This window comes from Seriola lalandi, unplaced genomic scaffold (assembly GCF_002814215.2).
Source record: "Seriola lalandi dorsalis isolate HSWRI2012SDOR001 ecotype SW California unplaced genomic scaffold, Sedor1 jcf7180002054892, whole genome shotgun sequence".
NCBI lineage: Eukaryota > Metazoa > Chordata > Actinopteri > Carangiformes > Carangidae > Seriola > Seriola lalandi.
In genome coordinates this window covers 459,106-479,270 of record NW_019525444.1, presented here as the reverse complement: position 1 = coordinate 479,270, position 20,165 = coordinate 459,106, and the positions used below count along the sequence as shown (strand labels likewise).

Genomic DNA, 20,165 nt, shown 5'->3' with positions numbered 1-20,165 from the left:
ATTAAGTGTAGGACATACACAGACCAGCCACAACAACAGCCCATATACAGTATTTAGATAAATTTGTATATATAATTGATTATTAAGGGTGTTGATTAACTTTAGTATGAACACAAAGCTTTCACATGCATACAACAGTACACAATGTGTTCTGTGCACTTCAATTTGCTGGTGAAATGATCCAATGGTGAAAGCTCAGAGTTGCCATGGTTTAATTACTTTGAAATATTGATTAGTTCAGTGTCAATCTCATGAGCTGATCACATGTTACTGAACCAAACGCTGCTCTCTCCAGGGACATGAGCATTTCCTGCATTTTCTAAAAAATGTTTCTCACTTACATGTTTTAACTCCGAATGGATGACAGCACATTGTCAAAACAACTTTCCTCTCTTTCCTAAAAATAGAAAATTAATGGTTTCACTTGTTTTTCCCCTCAAAAGGCTCCAGGCATAAACAAATACTGGCTCTACAGCATTGGTAGTTGCAATTAATTTGCAGCAAGTTCCCATAAATTCCTCCTCACACCCCCTCAGAGGCCTGCCTGCGGCCAAGAACCAAACATAGTTGGTTTCATACAGTATGATTTTTCAGAGAAACGTGACAGAAAAGTTTATTGGGCACATGACATATTCATTAGCATCTCTCTTTTTCTCTATTTTTTCTGCCTGCACTTCTCCTTGACATGTAAATATAGAGAGTTTTGGGAGATGAAGGCCGTCAGTTTTGGGAATAGTCCTGTGTTAAGTGCAGATGTCCGGACCAGTACAGGAAGAGGCTCCATTTCCAGTTTCAGTGGAACCAAGTGGGATGGAGTCCATCAAGAGTTCTCTTCATCATATAATTCAATTATTTCCCTCTAATCAGTGAAACGCTATTGTTAGTTCATCTGTTGTCCACAATGTGAGCATGTGCTTCGCAGGATTGAGAACACTTGGAAATGAAGCATTTGTCTTCCAAATGAAGGCAGACATATGCCAGAAAATATCTTGTGAGTCAAACTGAAGATCGCTCATCTCATTTCATGTGAATCTAAAATAGAAAAGATCAGGAAAAAGTAAGGGTCAGCCTCCGTTTGGCTCAGCTTCACTGATTAATTTTTGAACCATAAACTTGACCTTAGTCTGACATCATCTTTGCCTGCACTGAAATGTAGTTATATTTACTTTCTCCATTTACAAGCCAGCAGAAAATACTGCATGAATGCGCTCCATATTTCTTTAAGGCAGCATGTGTCAGCCACATTACAGCTTCTCATGTAAAGGGCGAGGAAGTGGATGGACAGACCTCGAGCCCTGTGAGTGGCCGCTCGGCACATACACTCTGTATATAAACATGCAAGAGCTATGGACATGGCTGATATATCAATTTGCTGTTATTTCTTTGTTAAGAAACATCAAGTGGATAATCAAGTGAAGATGTGATTTTACACAACAGTTTTCACAGTCAGTCTCAAAACATGCTTTAGTTTATCATGCCTCATCACAGTTTGACAGTGTTTAACAAAAAACAGACAATTGCAATGTACCTTGAACTATTTTGTTCTTTGGTGGGGTATGTTTAATAGCCCCCCTGCAAGTGGCAAAATGGAGACAATAATCTACCATGGTGAGATATTGTCATTTCAATGCTAATTTTTCCGCTAGCTACTGTCAGTAGACTCCATAAACCAGAGTGGAAGCAGCCACAAGACATGTAGTTTCACAATGAAGATTAACTTTTATCTTCACATGACAGTCTACAGCCGTGCCAGTAGCTAAATGCTAAGGTGCTAAATGCTAATGCTATACTGATGTTAAGCAGGTATAATCACGTTCGCTAGCTTTGTGGAGCATGTTAGCATGCTAACATTTTCTAGTAAACCACTCAAAAGGAAGTACAGCCGAGGCTAATGGGAATAAGATAAAATAAAAAAGACGGGAGATTTTTTTATGGCAGTCTACCCAACAGCTTCAGACATATTTCACTCTGACTCACGGAAGTCAACCTTATGTTGGCGTGAGATGAAAAGTCACCAAATATCACCAAAACTACAGGATTCATTGTTTGGGAGACATGAATGTCTGCAAAAAGTTTCATGACATCAGTACAATAGTTGTGCCATTTTGTCACATCACACAGCGGCAGTCTGTTTACTCTGCCCCAAGGGAAAATACTCAGTCAGTGCTTGCTTTAAAAACAAAACAAAAAAAAAAAAACAGGTGGGTGATAGTTTTATCTTACCTGGGAAAAGCATCATGCGGTTACTGTCACACTGTCACACAGGAGGGAGTGATGTACTGAATATCAGAAGGCTGTGATTCGGTCATTGGTACGAGGCCACACAACCATGTTGGTATTTAATACATCACTCCCTCTCGTGTGATGTTGCTTTTACACAAACAGTTCTAGGAGCGCCATGTAAGTTAAATAAGCAACAAAGGATTATGGTTTGTTTGTTTATTTACATCATTTATTTGGCAACGCCAACACAAATAGTTCCGCAACTGGACTGGTACCGGACTGTTGGTAACGGACACAGTGCACACTAGCTAGCTACTTTGTCTACACGTTACCTCAGTTGTGCCCTGAAGAGTATCCAGGCCTCTTCCCTTCATCCTCTTCTAACGACCACACACAATTTAATTCAACTGTTATTTCTGGAAATATATTCATTTTTTGCAAAGTTTGTTGCAATCTCAGATAGATAAGGACCGTTAATTTAACGCTGATTAATAGAACACCTGTGAAGCGGAGTGATACATGTAGTAAAAAGTCCCCGCGCTCATGGAATTCCTCTCGTCCAATCAAATGACTTGGTCGGAACTAACTGTTGTATAATCGAGTTTATTTAATCGCGCCCACAGCTGGGGCATGCAACAAGTTCTACTCTCTGGTGGTTGTGGACGGGCTTTCTGGGAAATGTAGGAGTTCAAAAACCTTTAGGGGGAGAAATGACGGAAATATGTCAAATCCACACACACACACACACACACACACACACACACTCACTCTTCTCAGATGTCTTTCTGTTGCCAGTCTCTTACAATTGTGGAAGATTTCAGCACGTTATCTCATCAGTGATGAGGCTTTTTTTTTTTTCTGGCTCGTCCAAAGTGTCATGATCCGAACTTTTGCTGCACTGAAGTAGATGAGCCTGTACTGTGTGGAACTGGATTCATCCAGTACGTGTATAAGCAAGTAACCTGCTTCATGACCCATGCTGTTATAATGAGGTAGCCTACATGTTGAGCCATACGACATCAGTGTTTTTGTATGAAAGATTCAGATTTATTTTGAACGAGACCCAGTGATTATTCAATGTCTACTCAGCCCTGCCATTTGTCTGTTTGACACATAGTGAAATATAGGTTCCTTGAACAACAGCTTCATGTTAAAGCAATAAAATAACATGCTGTGTTTATCAATGAGCTGAGTCAGCCGCACTTGATTTATCACCACTTCTGGTAATGATTTAATACAACAAATTTAAGGTTTCCTTTGAAATTCAAATAAAGTTTATTGTTGTATCTTTTTCTGTTTGAGCCTGGAGAGTGTCTGAGAAATTCCTGAGAACCATCTGCAGTAGTCCCACACACATTCCTGCTAATGCAAACACAGAAGAAAAGTGACACACTTCCTTTCTCACAGTGGTCAAGAGAGTGGAGCAGGCAGTGTCGGTAAAGAAGGGAAACACACAGGATTAGAAGGGGGACAAAGGAAACACGTGGGACATCTTTCCAACTTGGAGCAAAGTGCTGTGATTTGACCCATTGACTGGAAACTTCCCATCACATCCACCACAGAAACATGTGACTCACCAGTGTATCTGAATGAATCTGATTGCAGGAATGACTCAAGCTCCCTGCCATCTCATGACTAAAGCTCTGCGTATGCTGCGTGTCACTGTTGGTGCAGAGTGAGGACTTCTTTTAAAAGTGCAGTTTATTTTTAGGGAGTTTTAACAGCTGTAGCCGCTGGATAATGAACAAGCTGCACAGAGTCGTCTGACACTATCCTGAAGTAAACTCTGCATCCTCCTGTCACAGCTCAACATGCAGTCGAATAAGAGGTGTGAGGTCTGGAGGCTGTTCATGGCTTTCAAAGAATAAAAGGGAACTGATTTCTATTACAAACACATTTTCAGGTGGAAACTGTTGGTTTGTTGTGTATAAAAGCAGATTACATGCAGATTTAGCACTGGAATAAAGAGTATTTTTTTGTTCATTTATTCGTATACAGTATATATATAATGAGCTGGATTGAAATGTCTGAGTGTTACTCTTTTATAAAGTCAATCTTGTGAAAGTCTATTGTCAGATCAAAAATAAACATTTGCAAGCCCGAATCAGATGCGCTCCTCATATACAGATACATTCTCGGAAAAGCCATCAGATGTGTTTGAGCTGCTGAATGATTCATAGCAACACTCGTTATCTACAGGATCTTATTACCACAGTCTATGGGCTTACATTGATCATGTGGGAACGAGAGATAGCAGCAGTTCAAATGCCAAAGCCTCAGCTGGGTCCAACAATGTGCTTTATGTGCTCAGTTCAGCTGAAATGATGAAATCCAGGGAATACCTTGCGAATACTCTCATCATTAAGCTTTCACTCTGGTAAAAATGTTGACTTTCTAACACATTCAGTGAGAATTGGCATCCTGTGGACTCTGTTGTGAGTGTGTTACCATTACAGAGCACATTCAGGGATTTAAGTGCTGATTGCCTGCAGACTGTCAATCTGACTCCTATGCAAATGAGGGGCGCTGTGATAGGGGTCATTAAATCTTGGTGATTATTTAGAGAACTAATGGTTGAACATAATGAGCCGATGAAATGTCTCTCTGAACGTGCAGCCTGAAGGAAGGTGCATACGGACTGAGGGCAACAGGGAAGCTGAAGGAGAACTGAGCATGACAGCGCATAACAAAGCCTCACTAACAAAAGCTCTTAAAAAGAGGTTCTGGCTTCTTTAAGCATCTTTCCTTTCACCTCTGATGTAAAGCCTTTGTACCAATCCTTCTTCTAGACCCAACAGTTATCACAAGAAAACACAGAAACATCCCGAAGGACAGAACCCCCTCATTTCTCTTCAAATTAAACAATGCATGGTGTAAAAACTCCCTCTATATTTAGCATAAACACAGCCAAGACTGTGATCTATAATTAGATGCATCTCCTCCACTGATTATCAGTAGATCTACTATATGTCACTGAACATAAAATTAGAGTCTTGATTCAAAAATTTTATATGATCTGCATCAGTCCACATGTCTACTATATCTTCTTCTTTTGTTTTTAAAGCAAAACAATATACATTAAATTAAACAATGATGTAAGCACTGCATGAGTTTTAATTCCTTGTAATGTTGGGAATTAAGTTTATTTGATTTCTTGTGGAGAGTTAGATATATACCACTCTCATGTTTGCAGCCCAAATCATTGGAGGCTAAACTGTGGTCATGTGTATTGGTTAAAGCACAGTCAAACTGTCCTAAAAGAGGTGCTTGTCACTATTTGACCCACAAATTTGTTGGGTAGCATTTAATATGCCCAACAGCTCTGTAACTCATCCAAGACATAAATCCTGCTATATGTTGTATATGCCTCAGGGAAGATTTTTTTTTTTAAATGTCTTTTCTCAGTTTGACTTCCTACGGTCCCACAGGGTGACTCCACTGTGTTTTACAGCCTCCCTGATGCGCTGGCAACAGGCCTGTTTATCCTTCATTAATCGCTCTCCCCTGCTTTTACCCCGCACTTAATGATGACGTTTATCCTATTAATGTGTTGTTTGCAGAAAAAATCCCCCCAAAACATAATCCAGACTAAAGGTTGTTAATATGTATGTGTGTGTGTGTGTGTGTGTGTGTGTGTGTGTGTGTGTCTCCTCTGTGTGTGCAGAAACTGAAGATGATACTGGACTGAGTGGTTGCCATGGGAAGTAATTAACTGATGGAGAAATAACACCATTACAAGGATGATGGTTTAGGACTTTGAATGTGAGAGAGTAAAGCAGAGAGAGAGAGAGAGAGAGAGAGAGAGAGAGAGAGGTATATATTTCCCTCAGGTAGTAAATTCATTCAGGTCATGTACTGACCTTTCTGAGCTTTAAAACTGTAAAATGCTGCTCTCTAGTGATCACATGCTACACTGACATTTGATTGTGTTGCAGTATTAAAGGAAGACGCCAAACATTACATGCATACAAGTAATGACAGAAGAGTCCAAATCCTTTACTTTAGTTAAACTATCAATATCCATATAAGTTCTGCATTTAAAAGTACAAAAGTAAATCAACTAAATATAATAAAAGTGTCAAACTTAAAACTACATTTTTTGCAGAATAGCTCCATTCAAAGTGTTATATCATTAAATTACTGTATTATTGATATAGAAACATTTCATTTTAATTACTTTATACACTTAATCTAAAAGGTGCATCATATTTTATAATTTATTTAATCTACAAAGTAACTGGTAACTATAGATTTCCCTATGAAATGTAATGTAAAGGTTTCTTAAAAAGAAAATACAAAACTTACAACTGTAATTGAGTGAATTTTCAGCACTGATTTGTACCATTCCTCTATTACTTCTTCAGGGCGGTTAGTATTTGAAATCCTTGAACTTGAGAACAAAATAAAACTGCTTTAAAGAGTGCGGCTGTATTAATATGAATAAAAACCTCCTTAAATTGCAAGTTCAGGTTCAATATGTGCTGATAACTTTACTTGAGCACTACACTACATTCCAGAGCCATTATACTTTACTAAATTTATTTAACAGCTAGTTACTGTAGAACATTAAAATTATTCTTACACGTCTATGTATGACTTAAAATTATCTATTCATGTAAAATAAAACTATGGAACTTTTAACTACTTTAACACATTGCTGATTTTTTAAAAACATATTTTTTATTGTTCCATTGCAGTTTTTACTTTGGGTAAATGATGTGATTATTTCTTCCATCACTGCAATCAACAAAGACATGTCACCTGACACCGGCCTTGTTGCTGTAGTAACCGGTAGATGGCGGGATTTCACGGTCCTGGTCAGACCGGAAATGACTTGCAGAGATCTCGGAGCTGCAGCTTCCCGAACTGTGGGCGTTTTTTCCCTCAATCTTGACTCTTTTTTTTTTATGTTTTTTTTTTCCTGGGTGTTGCCTGCCTGTCGTACCGGGGTGTCGCTGTGAAGACTGCGAGTCAAACCGGATCATTTTCTGCATCGATATCATTTTTAAAACTTTTTGGAGCGCGGCCGAGGTCCTGTCATTTTGTGGACGCGGTACTTTTCAGGCCACACAGGACTGGGTTACTTTAGCCGCTGTTAGCTTGCTAGGCTAACCGAGACCGAGCTGCTGTAACGTTGGCTGGGTCACCAGCGAGAGAGCCGTCCGATGCAGGCCATTAAGTGTGTGGTAGTAGGGGACGGGTAAGTTAAAGTGTCTTTTTATTCGTACTTTGACCTCTAAAATGTCCGGGTTTTACTCGTATGATAGCGACTTAAGCGTGAAACGCGGCTGTTTTCGTTGACCCAGTTATCAACAGTTGGCCAACGACTAACAAGCCTCGGATAACATGCCAACATGAACGACAGCTGTTGTTGTGCCCGCTCTCTAGTCCAGCTGGGTCAGACAGATTTATCTACATGCTCCGGTTAGGTGTGACTAGATGGGCCACAGTATGTCATTTATTAGACCTGACGCAGGCTGCCATGTCGACAGCTACTTTAACTTACAGCTAGTCCTGAATAAAAAGTTGTGGATTCTCCCTGAATGAATTTACAGATTTGCGGTGAACAATTTGTGTCTTTTTTTCCATCAGCCACACTGATAATCAGTTCAACAACATATTTGTTTATGTCTAAATTAGATCAAAAGAAAATCACAGCCCATTTAATTGACCAATAATACAAAAATACCTAAAGAATTTTGTTCAGTTTGGGAAGATGACAGAGAGAGAAAAAGAAGAGAGATTTCACATTTACCAGCCAGTTTTACTCAACTTCATCAAGTACAACTATTTATTACAAACTGGAATAAAAACAAACTATGCAAACTGCACAAATGCATCATTGCTCTTTAGTCATCAAATGTGGGAAAGCTTTGTTTCAAAACAGCTGATTTATTTTATAATAAAATAGTTTGACAAGATTTAGTGCAAAATTTAAATATTGAAAGCAGTTTTTTTTTTATAGCAGGGCTTTATCTTAAACAAAATTGAATATAAAAATGTCTAACTGAAATAGTTTTAATTGAGATAAAGAGCTTAAGTCATCTTGATTGACCACAAACCACAATTTAAACTTCTTAACACAAACTGATTTTAGACAAAGTTTCCATCATTTGAAGGAAGTATCTCTCATTAATGGATGACATTTGATTATATATGTATGTGAAAAATATTGGTGCTCTTTTGGACTAATAAATCAGGTTTAGTAAAGATTGTGATTTGTTATCACACATTTGTATAGTTAAACTTCTACTGTTTTTATTGTTTGACTTGTGCATCATCACATGGAGAAACTTTTTCCAGGACAAAACCAAGTACATCGCAGCTCAAATTATTGACTGTCATTTAAGGAGGTTGTTTTCTTAAACCAAAGCTTTTAACTATGCAAGTCATGATCGAAATAAACCTTCAAATATAAAGGATGTAGGACACAACAGGGTCACCAGGGCAATATTAACACTAATGTTTTGCAACTTCTAATGTTTTGCCAGAGGTAAATAATCAAATTAAATACTGTGAAATACTAATAGAATTGTAGAGGATAAACCCACAATAAAGTTAAAAGCTTATTTGTGAAATAAAAAACAAGGTGGTTTGATCTTTCAGGTTAAACCTGTCTCACGTGACTTGTTAACCTGTCAGACGAGTAGTGGTTAGAGGCTCCAGTATCGCGACACGAGATTATGGACGTTTGTATTGAGGCTTTGGTCTCGATTTCTGAATTGTTAAACTCATACAAGCAAGAAACCTACAGTACATGCTATAGATATGACTTAAATTGCTCTTTAATGTCACTGCAGACTATACAATATACTCTTACTATTAAAACTGAGAGAATAAGTGTAAAATCAGTATTTATCAGTTTATTTACCTACTCTCCCTCTCTCCCCTCTTTTCTCCTCCCAGGGCTGTGGGTAAAACATGCCTGCTCATCAGCTACACTACCAATGCCTTCCCTGGAGAGTACATCCCCACAGTGTAAGTAACACACAAAGGCAGCTCTCATGAACAGCTGTGGTGTAGAGGTGGATATGTGGCGAGGTTTAGGTGAGGGACGAAGCCCACCAGACGTACGGGAAGCTAACATTCAAAATGATATCAATCATTGAGTAGTTTGTCAGCAACTTTATCTCCTCCCTGAATTATACATTACAATGTTGTACATTATAACACTAACTAATTGAAAATCTAATATCCACCTTTTGTCCTACAGCTTCGACAACTACTCTGCCAATGTGATGGTTGATGGGAAACCAGTGAACCTGGGGCTGTGGGATACAGCAGGACAGGAGGACTACGACAGGCTCAGACCACTGTCCTACCCACAGACAGTATGTGTATATATATTTTTTATTTTCACTCACACACACACACACCAGTAGTAACAACTGGCTGTCTCTGTCCACTGTCCTGCACAGACTAGTATCAGCCAAACAATGTTGGCATGAATGCTGTTTTTCACTTTGCCAGCATTGATTTGCAGTTATTCACTGGCCAGTAATACTTAAGACGGAGTCTGTGCACTCTGCAGAGTAGAGCCTTGTATCCACAGTACCTATACACTGTCTGGAGAACGGCTGGAGGAAGTGAAAGGGAGCTCTTGTTTGCCCTCTTTGTCCTTTGACAAACAAACAGGGTCTCTGTGCCAAAGACTTGCAGGGAGCTGAAAGTGGGAGTCAGTTTGTATTTAACCAACAGGACCAGTTCAGAATTAGATTTATGTATCTTTTATTTAATTAGATAATTATTAGATTAGGTTTTGAGTTGTAACAGAAACATGGAAGTTTTTAATCTGATATTGAACGTTTGTCTCTTGTAATGTTGCTTGTCTTCAGATTTGGCTAATGGTGTCCTTGTCTCTCCTCAGGACGTGTTCCTGATTTGCTTTTCACTAGTCAGTCCAGCTTCCTTTGAGAACGTCCGTGCCAAGGTAAGAACAGCCTGCTCTTTAAAGCCGTTACCTTTGCCAGTGATTGTAATGTTAGGCTTTTGTCTGCAAGCGACAAATCTCAAAAACTCTTTCACTGTTTTCCACAAAGTTTCATGGTCAGATCAGTTTGGGTGGAGGAGGAATTGACTCAATTTTGTCAATGATCCAGATGTGGAATTTTGGCCACATTTCAGACAGTTTCCATTTCTCAGGCTCAGCTCTAAAAGTAAATGATAGAAACTGGACTTTTAAAATAGATTCTTGCTGGGATTCAAAATGAACTTGGTAGAAAAATTTATAATTTTCTCCCCAAAGTTGATTTTTAGGTCCGTTCATAGTGATGCAACCATGAAAAACAAAAACATATTTCTATGCAAAAACTACACCAGCTCTTTGGCCCTTGTTGTGCTGATGTTTTTTTAATTGGAAAAATATGTTGTTTTTTCCCCCCAGTTTTAAAGCTACTTAACATAATAGTTAAATTGAAGGGGATAATTAGGATTCAGCTGGTAAAGTAATAAATGTCAAGTGAGCTGTTATGTGCTGGTAGAAGTTTGTGTCCTTTTCTTGCCCCGGAGTTCCTCAGAGGTCACATCATGTTGAATTTGGATAACAACCAAAAAACTGAGAGAGAAATTTATCCTTTTTAGCAACCCACCCACATTCCACACAGTGTGTCGTATTGTCCATCTGTATCCTGTATCCCGCCTCTGACTCTGTCCTCCTCCTGCAGTGGTACCCTGAGGTGAGGCACCACTGCCCCAACACACCCATCATCCTGGTGGGCACCAAGCTGGACCTGAGAGACGACAAGGACACTATCGAAAAGCTCAAGGAAAAGAAACTCTCCCCCATCATCTACCCCCAGGGCTTGGCTATGGCTAAAGAAATAAGTCAGTTGAGGCTCAACACATTCACCAATCCTTCAAATTATTAGATTATCATAATAGTCTGGTAAAGTTTCCAACTGAAAGAACCTTTTCTTGAGGGAGTTTTATTTGTGGCATTTCTCTAAAGCCGTAAAAAAAAAAAATAGTTCTGCTAAAAAAGAGAACAAGCCACCGTTTCATGGTCACATTTTTCTAATCAAAACATCATGCGAATTTAATAAGTTGTTTACACCATAGTGGTGCCACCTAATTTTTGAAAATTATGTGCCTTATTGGTTTACCACCGTTTTATTTTTGATAAACTAGAAAATTAGATGGTGACGTTTGCACTTTACTTACTTGGCAGAATTGATTAATGGAACCATGAATCAAATCATTTATTTACATTAAATTGTATTATGTTACATTTGGGTGGGTTTGTTTGAACCTGAAAGATGTTGGACATTATGTTGGTAAAACTTCTTTTTCATCATTTGACTGTAATTTATAAACATTGTATTGAAATGTTTTTGGAACAATTCTTACTCTCTTTGGTTGAGAGTTTATCTCACTAAAGTTACAGAATATTTTTGGACTTTATGATCATGCAAACATAAAAATAATCTTGTGACTCACTTTATCTTTCTGCTTTTTCTGTCTCCTCTGGCCACCAGGTGCAGTGAAGTATCTGGAGTGCTCGGCTCTGACGCAGCGCGGCCTTAAGACAGTGTTTGACGAGGCCATCAGGGCGGTCCTGTGCCCCCCACCCATCAAGAAGAGGAAGAGGAAGTGCAGAATATTGTAATGGAAAAACACAGGGAGTAGAAAATACAGTTGCAGTCAGAACTCGACTACTCAGAGGGAAGAGGATGATGTCGGGGTTTCCCAAATATCTGTTCACCCCCTGTGTCTTTGCTTACATAGAAGCTCTGGTAGATCAGACGTCCATCTGAAAGAACTTTACAGATTTAAGCAGCGCTGGCAGGTTTCAGTCAAGTCTGGCTTGTGGGTTCTTACATCTGTTGAGTCCTTTCAAATCGACTGGAATGAAGTGACTTTGCTTAAGGCCTTGGGGAATGTGAGGGTGGGGGGGGGGTTGATTTGGGATCTGGGGTTAATTAAGGAGAAAGAGGGAGGATTTTGCAAAAAAAAACATTCATGTAATTTTCCTCAGACATTGTGAAGAAACACTACTTGAACATGAATTTATCGTGAAATCACCATAGATTTACGTCTATAAAAGAAGGAGGTCCTGCACTGCGCTCTTTCCCCTACACACTAAGAGATTCCTGCTGCCTTGATGAAATTTTACTTTGAGATAAATTGTTTTTTAGAGGCTCTAATTTCTCCTTTTTTTTTTTTTCATTGTCAGTCTCTTGTCAGCTGTGGTTTGATGGACCGTTCTGTTTACATGTCATCTGACGAGACTGAGGTGCTGCCAAAACTCAGTCAACGGTCATCACTTTGTAGTCACTCTGTGAACACTAAAATGTTGTTTTTTTTCTTCCTTTTACTTTTGTTTTAACCTTTTATCGATGCAGTTATGAAGAAATTCTTTAACCCTTAAATGACTTTGAGTTATAACATGTTGTAGCAGCTGCTAAGTTCAATAGTAATTACACATTACACAGTCTGATAGATATTTAACAGGTAATTCTTTCATTTTGTTCCTTGAGCTTTCTAGATAAATCATTGTTCTCACTACGTGGTAAATGAATACACACAGTGTTTTATGACTGACTGTCGGGCATGTGAAGGTACAGTGCAGCCACAGTTGCTGTGCTGGCTCGTTATCTATTTAACTTTAAAAGTTAAACCCATCATTTCAAGTTTTCATGCAGTTCTTGCTCAGAAAGTGCTTTCAACATTCAGGCTTTTTACTCAGTATATGATGCTCATTGCTGTCATAATGGTGTGTAACCATGTCATTTTGACCCCATCTATTGCTGTGTTTTATGAAGTCTATGAGCCAGTGTATCAGCACTCGATGGTTGTGACTCATTTTACTGTCTTTCTTGTACAATATGACCTTGAGCGGTAACGATTCAGCGGTTGCATTTTATTTTGAAATGAGCAATGATCAAATTGCATGGGTGCTCTGGGGAATCACTTTAAATCTGGATTAATTTCATCTGTGTTTCAGTGGCACAGATGAAGTACATACTTGGATTTACTTTCTTGCTAAATGTGGTTTCATTTTCACAATATGTAATAGTATATAGTTATATGCTGATTTTTTTTTTTTTTTTTTAAGCAAATAAATTTTTTTGAAAATGCTCAATGTATTCTCTATCTTCTGACCACACACTACAGTTTGTAGCGACTGCATGACTTTATTTTATTTAGTTTAGCATAAAGTGACAAATGTCTTATCACTTTCCCACATCACAATGAGTAGTCCTCAGATTTCTTTTTGTCTGATCAGTCTAAAACCAGAATTTACTGATTTTTTACATGTTACAAAGAAAAGCAGCTGGAGCCAGAAAATACTTGGCATTTTCACTGGCTGCCTGATTAATCGACTTATTATCTCAGCATTAAATACACAGCGTCAGGTTACACAGCAGTGACTTTTTCATTGCCTTCATCTTGATCAACTTGTGCACCGTAACGGTCAAACAGAGAGGAATATATGGACATTTCATGGTTGGCTGTTTTTGGCTTTCCACTGGTCAAATACCAGCTCAGCAGACACTGCATCCTCAACTCCCATCCCTGTTGTAAAAAAACAACAAATACAGTTACACACTGAATACCATGAAAGTATAGTTGTAAACTGGATTCTTCTTGTACTGAGATAAAAAAAATAAAGTACTTTCCACATGATATGGATTTGTAGGAGGGGCTTACCAAGGGATTTGAACACGGTCGTCTTCTCTCTGTGAGCAGGTTTTGTCCCATTAATAACATCTCCAAGCTCCGCAAACACCTCCGCCTGAACACATGAGATCCACAGTCACATTTTTCCACACATGCTCTGCAAAGGGAGCCAGTAACACACGCCTCGGTTATCTTATCGAGTCAGTTCAAAAGCACAATGACGCTGACCCCAGAGAGAATGACGTCACCAGACTCGGTTGTTGCTCCCTGTCTGCTGTCAGTGTACACCACGGCCTCCTTCATCAACACGTCATCCAGCTCCCGCCAGTTTGGCCTGCAGGCTCCCACCGCTGCTCAGCAACAGGAGAGAAACCGTGTGAAATAATCCGTTTAGTTACAGAGCTCCAAAGTCCATTCAAGAACTGACATTTAAGTTTTAAACATTTGATGTTCCCTGAATTCTGCTCATTTTACATGGTACTCATCTAAAACTCTCCACACTTCCTCTCACCTGCCACATGGGCTCCTGGTTTGACCCACTGACCGAAAAGCACCGGCTCAGTGCATCTGGTTACCGTCACTATGACGTCTGCTCCCTTCACCGCCTCCTCCACCGAGACACAAGGCGTCACAGGACCTGTGACTGAGTGCATGAACTTCTCGGCTCTGTCTTTTGTGCGGCTCCACACACGCACCTGGGGTGATCGGGGGGGGAATTACAAATGTCATATCAACCAATTACAAAACAAGTTCCAACAGTAATCAATCAGGACGTCCAAATACTTGCACACATACTGGAGAGCATGTGAAATCAGATTTCAATCCTCAAACTTGTTTTAAATCTCACTCGTTGTTCAAATCTTTACTTGGAGATTGCTGCTCAAATGTTGTTGTCAGTAAACTACAAAGGCATTTGTTGAATGTTCGGCCGGTTAAAGCAACGGCAGTGTCGGTCTTCTCATCTATCTCTCGGCAAAAAAAGAAAATTTGCATGTTTCCTAAAATGTTAAACTATAGTCTAACTTTAAGATGATTTAGTATAAAGTAGGGCTGCACCATAGAGACATTTCATACGTCAATATTTATGTGAAATATAGGTTAAAAAAAACTGAGGGTTGCCCTATATTTTCCATTATTCCTAAACACTGTTTAAAGGGCTGGCTTTACCTGTTCATGCAGGGTTGCCATGACAACGGGGGGCGGGTGAGCATGAGAAGTTTGATATTGTCTATAATGTTGCCTTTTGTGATATTAATATTGCACATGTTCATATCTAGATAAGGATGTGATGAATATATATCATTCAGCCCTACAATAAAAAGGGACAACATGTTTCACAATACAATATTCACAGCACTCAAAAAACACTGAGTGAATATATTGACACTGGAGATCCTTTAGGTTATTTAGGTTATTTTGTGTTGGGAAACACTGAGCTATAGACATAAGGATATTATTCCACTTGTACTCACCAAAAATCCTTTACACTGCCCTGAACTGATTTTCGATTCATACGTTCACAATGTTTGTAACAGTACCTCTTTAAATGAGAACATTTCAGTGAAGACGTTGTAATGACTCAGAGCCTGTTTGCCAGTCCCCAAGATGGCCAGCACTTCAGCCTCTGGACGCATCAACAGCTGCAGGACGAGAACACACCGGGACATTAGAGGACAGGTACTGTGAACAGGTGCTTTAAAAATGGAAAGCATATCGTACCTTTGCAGAGATTGCAGATACTGCAGCTGTCCTCATGCCTGTGATGACCTCTCCATCCATGACCTGCAGGTTGGAGACATGCCTGACTGGTCTGAGGGTGAAGCTGCTCAAACTGTGCGACCTCAATGTTTAGATTGTTTTTTTGTTTGTTTTCTGTCTCGTGCGTGCATCAGTTTTACTCACAGCCTTAACACTCCCATACTCTGGATCCAGCAGCACCACTGTGGCTCGAGTGGATGGTAAAGTGGAACCATCCTCCCTCTTGTAGAAACAAACCAACTTTGTGCACAGGACTCCATCATGCTCTATGTAAGTGGGCATCAGTCCCAGGAACCTGTAAAAGTGATTGAGTGATTGAGAAATGAGCAGTAGCCACAGACTGTAAATGTTTCACAGTATAGTTCATGCTAACCCGTTGTGTTTCTGCAGAGGCACTGTGGTGCGAACAGGCTGCACAACCTCTCCTCTGGAAAACTTCCCCAGAGCCTTTTCCAGACGGGTGGTCAGCTCGCTGTACTGCAGCAGGCTCTCAACTTCGTGTTCCGATATGGTAACAGGAGGGTCAGCCATGGCTTTTGCTTTTCATCCACAAGTTTTAGCTTTAAACTGCACCGCGTTTGCTTCGTTTCGGCCTGGGGTCAAAATCCGGGGGGGTTGGGCTTTAGTCCTGACGGGTGGAAAACGGGCGGAAATTTACGGCATAAACGGAGACTTCAGGAAACGTTGACGCAGACGTAGACGCAGAACCACCTTCTCTGCCTATCGAACCGTAACGTATCCTTCCCAGATTTGTCGAGCGTTTCCCAAAGAGACAGGTCGGTAAACTTTCCGTAGCGCGAGGGAGCCGAGCGCACCTGTGTCACAGCTGCAGGTCGTTCACACAAACACTGAGAAGCTTTTCAGTGTTTTTATTTATTTGAGAAATATGAGTGTTATCCTTAATATGTCAGATATATATACACTTTTAAAAACATTTCCAGGCCTGACACAAGCTCACATCAGTCTTTTGACACATAATTAAGTTTAATCTAATTAATGTTTTATGAAAACATCGAGGGCGGGTCAGGGGTAAAAGTCACATCTGGATACCTGCTTGATCAGCAACTTTAGAGGGATACATTTCTTTTATTGCTTTCTGTTTTATGGAGAACCATAGACCTGAAAATAAAAAGGTGGAAAAGAGAGATAACCATAAAAAATAAATTCTTAGAATAAAAACGTGGAATAAATAGATCCCTTACTTAAGTATTAATACTTACCTCCACTCTAACTGAAAGTAAATTTACGCCAGTATAGAGCTTGAGTATTTTCATTTTATGCCACATTAAACTTTAAGCTTTAATACATTTCTAAAAGAATTGCTATAATTTTTTACTCCACAGAATTTATTTAACAGCTGTAATAGCTACATGACATATTTTACATAAAAAGGAAGATGAGCTCACGAAATTCAACACTATTAAAATGTTAAACCAGCGGTTCCCAATATTTCTAATTTAAAAAGGTGTTTGAGGTCCTATAAGGGAAAGTGCACAATGTTCCACAAAAAGCAAACAGTGAGAAAATAGTCCATAAAATCAAAATCTTATTTTTTTTTAACTTTTTCTCTACTCAACATCAGTAATAATCTCAGATTAAGTATTTTTATATTGTATTGGTACTATTACAAAACAATCTGAGTAATTCTTCCATTACTGATTGAGACCTATCACTTTATTAATGCTAATGCAGCACTTGTACTTTCACATGAATATTGCCTAAGTCTAATTTTTTCAGATACATGGCAGTCTCCTTTGGTTTTCATGTTACAAATGTACAATTATGTATATATTGGCTTGTAAAGAGACAAGTCAAACAGTGTGATGCTGTGTACTGAAAGCAAATAATTTGAGTTCATCTCTTACAATTCTTGTAGAGATTTTGCTATCACATTGTGAGTGGCCTGAGGCACATGGCCACAACCCAACAATTACTTTCTGTTTTATTTGGTTGCAATGACACAAATGTCTCAATTACAAATGACTTTGGACACCTGATACTGTTAAAGTTTTACTATTTAATATGAAATGAATATAACATGAAAGATTACACAAACAAAAAAACAGGTTTACATACAAAATGATTTTATTATGAATCCAGTGATGCATAGCAAACCAATACACTGAAGTGGACACAATGTCCTAAAAAATAAAAAAAAAAACATCTATATTTCCTTTCCATGCATAATATCTGTTTTTTAACCAAACAGAAAATTGGATTACTTTCAAACTGGAATTCATCTCCCCCTTCCTTCAGGAGACTTGATCACAACAGTGCAACAAAGCTCACACGAGCAGTCTCTCAATAGCCAGTTGAACAGACTGAATCTGTGGCTTGAGCTGAGACCCCTCCTTAATGGTGACCGAGGTAGCAATGACGGGGCGCGACACCCCACAGGCCCGGCCCAGGGCCTGCTTGGAGCGGACAAACACGTACGGGACGTTCTTGTCCTCGCAGAGCAGTGGCAGGTGGAGGATGATCTCCAGTGGTTCAGCATCAGCAGCCATCACAATGAACTCAGCGATGCCTCTGTTCAAGGTTTTAGTGGCTGGAGAAGTAGAGTAACAGAAGTATAAAAGAGATGAGAAATGATTCTGAAATACAAAACCACAGATTCTGTGTGATTCTCTTCCTGAACACAGATACACACACCTCTGACAATCAGTAGAAATCATTGAGGATATTAAAGGTTTTACTGACATAGTAGGTTGATGTACTGCATTAAATAGAAGTGAAAATCATCATATTGGGGCCAATTTAACATTTTTATTCTTAATGTGTTCGAAAATAGAGACAGTTTCTATATTTAACAAACAAACATTACACAAATGCAACCTTTGATCACAATCAACTGATGTATTAAGAAATATTTGGACCAATGGTGTAGGGCTACAACTACCTGGCATTATGGATTATTCTGCCAGATATTTTTCCTTTAAAACATCACAAAGTAGTGCAAAATGCCCATCACAACTTCCCATTGCCCAAGGTCAAGTCTTATTCTTGATTTATCCAACCAACAAGTCAAAAACAAATGGCTACACAGCATAGCAGATATTTGGCATTTGTGTCTGAAAAATGAGAAATAATCAGTTATCAAGTTAGCATATAGTTGGCAATTATTTGCCTTGTACTTGCAGCTGTGATGATATAATTTATTTGTGTGTGTGAAATCACTTTTCCTGGTCTGGGTCTTTTAAATCCTTCCAAGAAAACCCGCTCTATTTACCTGAGGGGACACCACGTTTTTACAGGCTTTTGTGAACAGTGGCGGATTATCGTATCAAATTCCGAGCTTGTTAGTTAACCACCTGAATAGTTGTTACTTTAGTCAGATATTGCTATGTTTCCTCACCTTCATTAGCTCCCTTCCTCAGCTGCTTGTAGTTAGAGGCTTGCTGCACCAGGTCCAAGATAGTTTTGGTCAGCGTGGCGTCGGCCAGCGGGTAGGCCTTTGGGTTCACTTGAGCTTCAGTCTGACCATGATACATAAAACAAAAATAACACCGCATTAACCTCAAGAAAGCATTTTTTTTAAATGAACAAATACGATGCTGTTACTTTGAGTTTCAGGTTAGTTTGCTTTGTGCAGCCTAGTTTCTTCAGTTTGCTAATAGTTAGCTAGCCTGTTAGCTTGTTCGTTCATTAAGAACTCAACACTCACCATTCTGAGTTGTTTATCTGGTATTCTGACCCTCTCGGCGAAATGCTTCACGGAGGAGTATTTCCTTCACCTGGGTTTGAAAGGGCAACAAGACACGAGGTATTGTTTTATAAGTAATATTCAGTAGCTATACGAACTCTCCGAACTGAATTACATGCAGACAGTTGCAAGTCCAAACGTTTACCACACGTGTGCGGGGACGCACATGCGCACTAGTGATACAAGCCGAAAACGACAGGAAATACTTTTTTTCTGATGTGATAAAAAACAGATTTACTATCAGAAAGTTTAAGTTGAGTTACTTAACTGGTAATGCAGTAAGTCTATGAGTAAATATTGATTGTTTGATTAACTATAGCATAAAAAATATAAAAACGGAATACCAGCACTTCCGGTTCCCTAGTCCCGAGGTCTATGGATTTTTGAATGGGCTGTGGTTAACACAAACTGAAGACATCACATTTACATTTTTTTTAAAAACGTCCATCCTTTATTTAACTTTGCATGTGTCTTTGTAATATACAAACAATTAGACATACCTGTTCATTAAACAAAAAAAAGGACAATTTTTCCATCAAAACACAGTAAGAAAACATGATACATACACATACACATATACATACGTCTGATAACAAACACAGAATTATATGTAAATGAGAGCTTTATTGGAAATTCGGCTGTATTAAAATGCTGTATATTTGAGCACAGAGTGGGAGAGAAGCAAACAGATAAGGGGCTGAAATCGGTTTTTGACCTAGTCTTGTTAATGATTGTACAAACAGATTTGAAGACCATTATTCAATTCTTAGCTACATTTACATTGGTGTACTGTGTGTCTGTCTATACATATAAAAAATAAAAAAGTATAAATCACACACACACACACACAAATATATATATA

At 39.0% G+C, this 20,165-nt stretch overlaps 3 protein-coding genes across 3 annotated transcripts; 1 reads left to right on the top strand and 2 right to left on the bottom strand.

Annotated features, from left to right (window-relative positions):
* The first annotated feature begins 7,084 nt into the window (after positions 1-7,084).
* On the top strand, positions 7,085-13,298 carry rac1a (Rac family small GTPase 1a). Its single transcript, XM_023429263.2, has 6 exons — positions 7,085-7,423; positions 9,130-9,201; positions 9,437-9,554; positions 10,091-10,153; positions 10,887-11,046; positions 11,697-13,298. The coding sequence occupies exons 1-6, from the start codon at positions 7,389-7,391 to the stop codon at positions 11,825-11,827; spliced, it is 579 nt and encodes a 192-aa protein (XP_023285031.1). The 5' UTR covers positions 7,085-7,388; the 3' UTR covers positions 11,828-13,298.
* A 37-nt stretch (positions 13,299-13,335) lies between these two features.
* crym (crystallin, mu) lies at positions 13,336-16,357 on the bottom strand. The gene is made up of 8 exons (XM_023429262.2): positions 15,974-16,357; positions 15,745-15,895; positions 15,562-15,624; positions 15,381-15,482; positions 14,354-14,537; positions 14,071-14,192; positions 13,873-13,957; positions 13,336-13,737 (listed from the first exon to the last, which is right to left on the bottom strand). Exons 1-8 carry the CDS (start codon positions 16,129-16,131, stop codon positions 13,664-13,666), a joined length of 939 nt encoding a protein of 312 aa, XP_023285030.1. The 5' UTR covers positions 16,132-16,357; the 3' UTR covers positions 13,336-13,663.
* A 1,310-nt stretch (positions 16,358-17,667) lies between these two features.
* On the bottom strand, positions 17,668-19,468 carry LOC111672008 (NHP2-like protein 1). The gene is made up of 3 exons (XM_023429266.2): positions 19,265-19,468; positions 18,956-19,076; positions 17,668-18,148 (listed from the first exon to the last, which is right to left on the bottom strand). The coding sequence occupies exons 1-3, from the start codon at positions 19,265-19,267 to the stop codon at positions 17,886-17,888; spliced, it is 387 nt and encodes a 128-aa protein (XP_023285034.1). The 5' UTR covers positions 19,268-19,468; the 3' UTR covers positions 17,668-17,885.
* Positions 19,469-20,165: the final 697 nt, after the last annotated feature.

Coding starts and splice junctions, on each gene's coding strand:
- crym (XM_023429262.2), bottom strand. CDS start 16,131: ATGGCTGACCCTCCTGTTACCATATCGGAACACGAAGTTGAGAGCCTG. Junction 15,483..15,561: donor TATCTGCAATCTCTGCAAAG/GTACGATATGCT, acceptor CTCGTCCTGCAG/CTGTTGATGCGTCCAGAGGC. Junction 14,538..15,380: donor AAATGTTCTCATTTAAAGAG/GTACTGTTACAA, acceptor CGATCACCCCAG/GTGCGTGTGTGGAGCCGCAC.
- rac1a (XM_023429263.2), top strand. CDS start 7,389: ATGCAGGCCATTAAGTGTGTGGTAGTAGGGGACGG. Junction 7,424..9,129: donor TGTGTGGTAGTAGGGGACGG/GTAAGTTAAAGT, acceptor TTCTCCTCCCAG/GGCTGTGGGTAAAACATGCC. Junction 11,047..11,696: donor GGCTATGGCTAAAGAAATAA/GTCAGTTGAGGC, acceptor TCTGGCCACCAG/GTGCAGTGAAGTATCTGGAG.
- LOC111672008 (XM_023429266.2), bottom strand. Junction 18,149..18,955: donor GAGGAAGGGAGCTAATGAAG/GTGAGGAAACAT, acceptor CTACTTCTCCAG/CCACTAAAACCTTGAACAGA.